At 60.7% G+C, this 3,370-nt stretch overlaps 2 protein-coding genes across 2 annotated transcripts in view; one reads left to right on the forward strand and one right to left on the reverse strand.

Annotated features, from left to right (window-relative positions):
* The window catches only part of LOC102241844 (LETM1 and EF-hand domain-containing protein 1, mitochondrial), a 13,142-nt gene that overhangs the window by 2,775 nt on the left and 6,997 nt on the right, over positions 1 to 3,370 (forward strand). Inside the window, exon 4 of the mRNA XM_014533491.1 lies at positions 3,207 to 3,326. Within this exon, the coding sequence (XP_014388977.1) occupies positions 3,207 to 3,326 (120 nt within the window). The remainder of the gene's footprint in view (positions 1 to 3,206; positions 3,327 to 3,370) is intronic.
* Positions 1 to 3,370, reverse strand: part of FGFR3 (fibroblast growth factor receptor 3) — a 20,523-nt gene that overhangs the window by 947 nt on the left and 16,206 nt on the right. The window lies entirely within an intron of this gene.

Below are 3,370 nucleotides of genomic sequence, written 5' to 3' on the forward strand. Positions count from 1 at the left end.
CGGGAGAAGGCTCCAGGCAGTGGCCAGGTTGAGTCCCTGCCACTCACCTGTCCTGTGACCTTGGACAAGTCATCCCACCGTGAAGTGCCTCAGATTCCAAGCCCTCCGCTGCCGAGAGGGGGGTGGGCCCTTTCCCTGGACAGGAAGCAGGGAGCACACCCGAGAGGACTGCGGTGTGGGGAGGCCCTGGGACCCCAGGAACCACCGTGCGTCTTCCATACCTCATATCCCAGCCTTGGGCGACAGAAACACTGGCAAGTCCAGAGCCTGCTCTCGGCCAAGAGCAGGACAGGCTCGCCCTGGGAGAGAAGACTCCAGCCAGACACCCCAGGAAACACTGGCCCCGCCCCGCGTCCACGGGTGGGTGTGAGACCTCCACCACCTGACAGTCCTCGGACACTTCCTCCCCCTGCGGGAGGTGCCGGTGGTGGAGGCCAGGCGGGCATAACGAGGTTCTCCTGCTCCCAGCCAGGGAGCACTGGGAAGCGTGGCAGGATGGACGTAGCACCGTGCCTGTCCCAGAATGCACCTGGGTGCAACTTGTGGGCTGGCTGATGCACAGAGAGATCGGTGCCCGTGAAGGGAGCCTGCTGTTCCAGGTTCCCTGGAAACGGCCACGGCGCCCCCGAACGGGAAGCGGCAGCAGGGGAGGCGGGGGGGAAAGGGGCTGGGCTGTTGTCACTGGTGGGGTGGCCAGCTGGAGACGTTGGTTGGGCAGGAAGTGAAGCAGAGGTCGGGGTTTGTGGTTAGAGGGTTGAAAGGTGACTTTGTGCACCCACGAAAGCTGGGCTGCCAGGGACATGCAAATAGCTTGGGCCATCAACAGATGCCAGATAACCAATGCAAAATCTATAAAGATGGTTAGAACAGCGCCCCTTACTCTCCCAGAGCCCTGTCAGGGGCAGCTAAGAGAGGACTGAAATGGGATCCAGTCTCATAACGTCATACTCCACACGCCCGGGCTCCAATAGGAAGCTGCTCCTCATGCCCAGGTACAGTCCAGCACGGAAAACTCAGTGGTGGGCCCTCCAGTAGGATGGACAGGACAAAATACAGGCTCCGTGAACAAGGGAAGTTGTAGAATTTAACATGTGAACAACAGAGGACAGTGAGAAAGGATCAGAGCCTCCGGGACCTGTGGGCTGTTGCAGAACTAAGATATGTCGTGGGGGCTCCGGGAAGAGAAGGGACAGGGCAGAGCTGGAAAAGTGCTCAAAGAAGTCATGGCTGGACACTTCCCCAAGTCCTTCAATTCTACGAACGTAAGCAACCGAGGGAACCGCGGACCCAAAGCAACCCACACCCTGCAGGACATGTCGCCGTCAAACTAATGAGCCTTCAAGGACAAAAGTAATTTGAAAGTAATGAGAGCGAACAGCATCTTGCCTGCCGGACAAAGAATACAGAATGTCAGCCCACAGTTCTGTGTCCAGCAACGTTCCCTGTTGGGCGAAGAGGAAGTCAGACCTCACAAGAGGGAAAGCTACCGTGTGTCCCCAGCAGGCATGTCCTCCAAGACCCTGACGGAGGTTTTCGAAGCAGGAAGTGATGGGAGGGCCTGGAACACCAGGAAGGAACGTCAGATCAGTCCAGCAGGCTCTCCTCGCGTGTCTCCCGAACGACGTTCGATGGTCAAAGCACAAGGCATGGCGCCGTGGCGTGGGGCTCTCCGTGTGCGAGTGGAAGAGGGAGCTTCCTCCAGTTCACCTGGACGGTCACGCAGGTGTGGTGCCCGCGTGGCCACAGGTGTGGGCTGGCTCAGGCAGCAAGGACACGCCTCGGCGGCCGGGCAGTGCGGCTCCTTAAAGTGCCGCCAGTGAAGGGCCTGTGCAGAATCAGCTGCCGGGCTCTGGGATTTTGTTTGTTTGAATTTATTTTTTTAATGATTTCAGGGAGGAAGGGAGAGGGAGAAAGAGAAACATCAACAATGAGAGAATCATGGATCGGCTGCCTCCTGTACGCCCCCCACTAAGGATCAAGCCCACACCCAGTCATGAGCCCTGACCGGGAATCGAACCGGGACCTCCTGGTTCATCTGGTTCATAGGTTGGCGCTCAACCACTGGGCCACACCAGCCGTGCGAGGCTCTGTTTTTGGAAATTCGAGCCCAGTTAGCCTCCAGGAGCCCTTGTTTAGTAGGTGTCTTACTTCTCAGGGTCCACACACACGAGGGCCACCCAGAAACACTAGAGAGGTCGCAGTGGGGTCACGGAACCCCCAGGAGGATGGGGGCCGGAAGCAGACAACGCAGTTTCTGCCTGAGCACTGCATGCTGGGCAGGGCCAGGCGCCCTCAGTGGGCAAGTGTAACCAGGGCCGTGCTGGGCCGTGCTCCTTGGCACGGAAAGGCACGTTGTTGATACGCCGGCAGCCTGTGTGAATGGGTCTTCATGGGATCCCCTGTGTGCGCTCGTGCGTCGGATGCAGCGAAATGAAGACCCGACGCGAGGCTGCGGGTCAGGGGCTGGCTGGGCGGGAGGCGGGAGGCGGTGGGAGGGACCTGCTGTCACCTGGCTGTGATCTTGTTCTGCACTTGGGGCGATGTCACCACGGGGCCCGGATTCGGCAGGTTACCACCACCTGTCTCATCTCAGGATGAACGTTTAAGAAGATGGGGTGGGGGCGCCCCTGTCCCCCTCAGGATACTGCGAGATGAGGTGGGGGGTGGGGACAGATGGGGAGCGTCTGCCGTTCTGTCTCTCCCCTCCCTCCCTCCTCCCTTGCACGGCATCTTTGGCGCTGCAGCCCATGTCCTTGTCTAGGGGACTCCTGCGTGCCCCTCTCCTCCCCTGGCTGGGAGCGGTGGCTGAGGCCGTGAGACATCTTGGGAGCCTATGGTCGCTCTGCTCGCTGCCCTTTCTCTTCTGTCCAGCAAACAGCAAGGCTCGGGTTGGGCTGGGTGGGCTGTGGGCTGTGGGCAGGGACAGGTGCTGGGACCCTCCCCGCGGGCCTGGGTGGAGGCGCCTTTCTTCCAGACTCCGGTCTTGGGGCTGGTCCTGGCCGTGTGCGCTCCCCAGGTCCTTCTTGGTCAGTTCCTGTCCCTGCAAACCCAGGCGGGGCCTTGTAGGGCGTGTGTGACTTAGCAGAGCCTATGAGGGCCGTGGCTGACAAGGGGCACGTGGTTCCCATGCGTGTGGCCTTTAAGCCGGGAGCCTCTGGTGCCCTTTCAGAACGACAGCGCAGCCACGCGTTGACTTTCTTTTCCAGCTGATTGCAGAGGAGGGTGTGGACAGCCTCAACGTCAAAGAGTTGCAGGCGGCCTGTCGGGCGCGAGGCATGCGGGCCCTGGGAGTCACAGAAGACCGCCTGCGGAACCAGCTGAAGCAGGTGCGTGCTCGCGGCGGCTGGGCCAGGGGCATGGCCAGGAGGCC

The sequence above is a fragment of the Myotis brandtii genome, unplaced genomic scaffold (assembly GCF_000412655.1).
Source record: "Myotis brandtii unplaced genomic scaffold, ASM41265v1 scaffold986, whole genome shotgun sequence".
Lineage (NCBI taxonomy): Eukaryota > Metazoa > Chordata > Mammalia > Chiroptera > Vespertilionidae > Myotis > Myotis brandtii.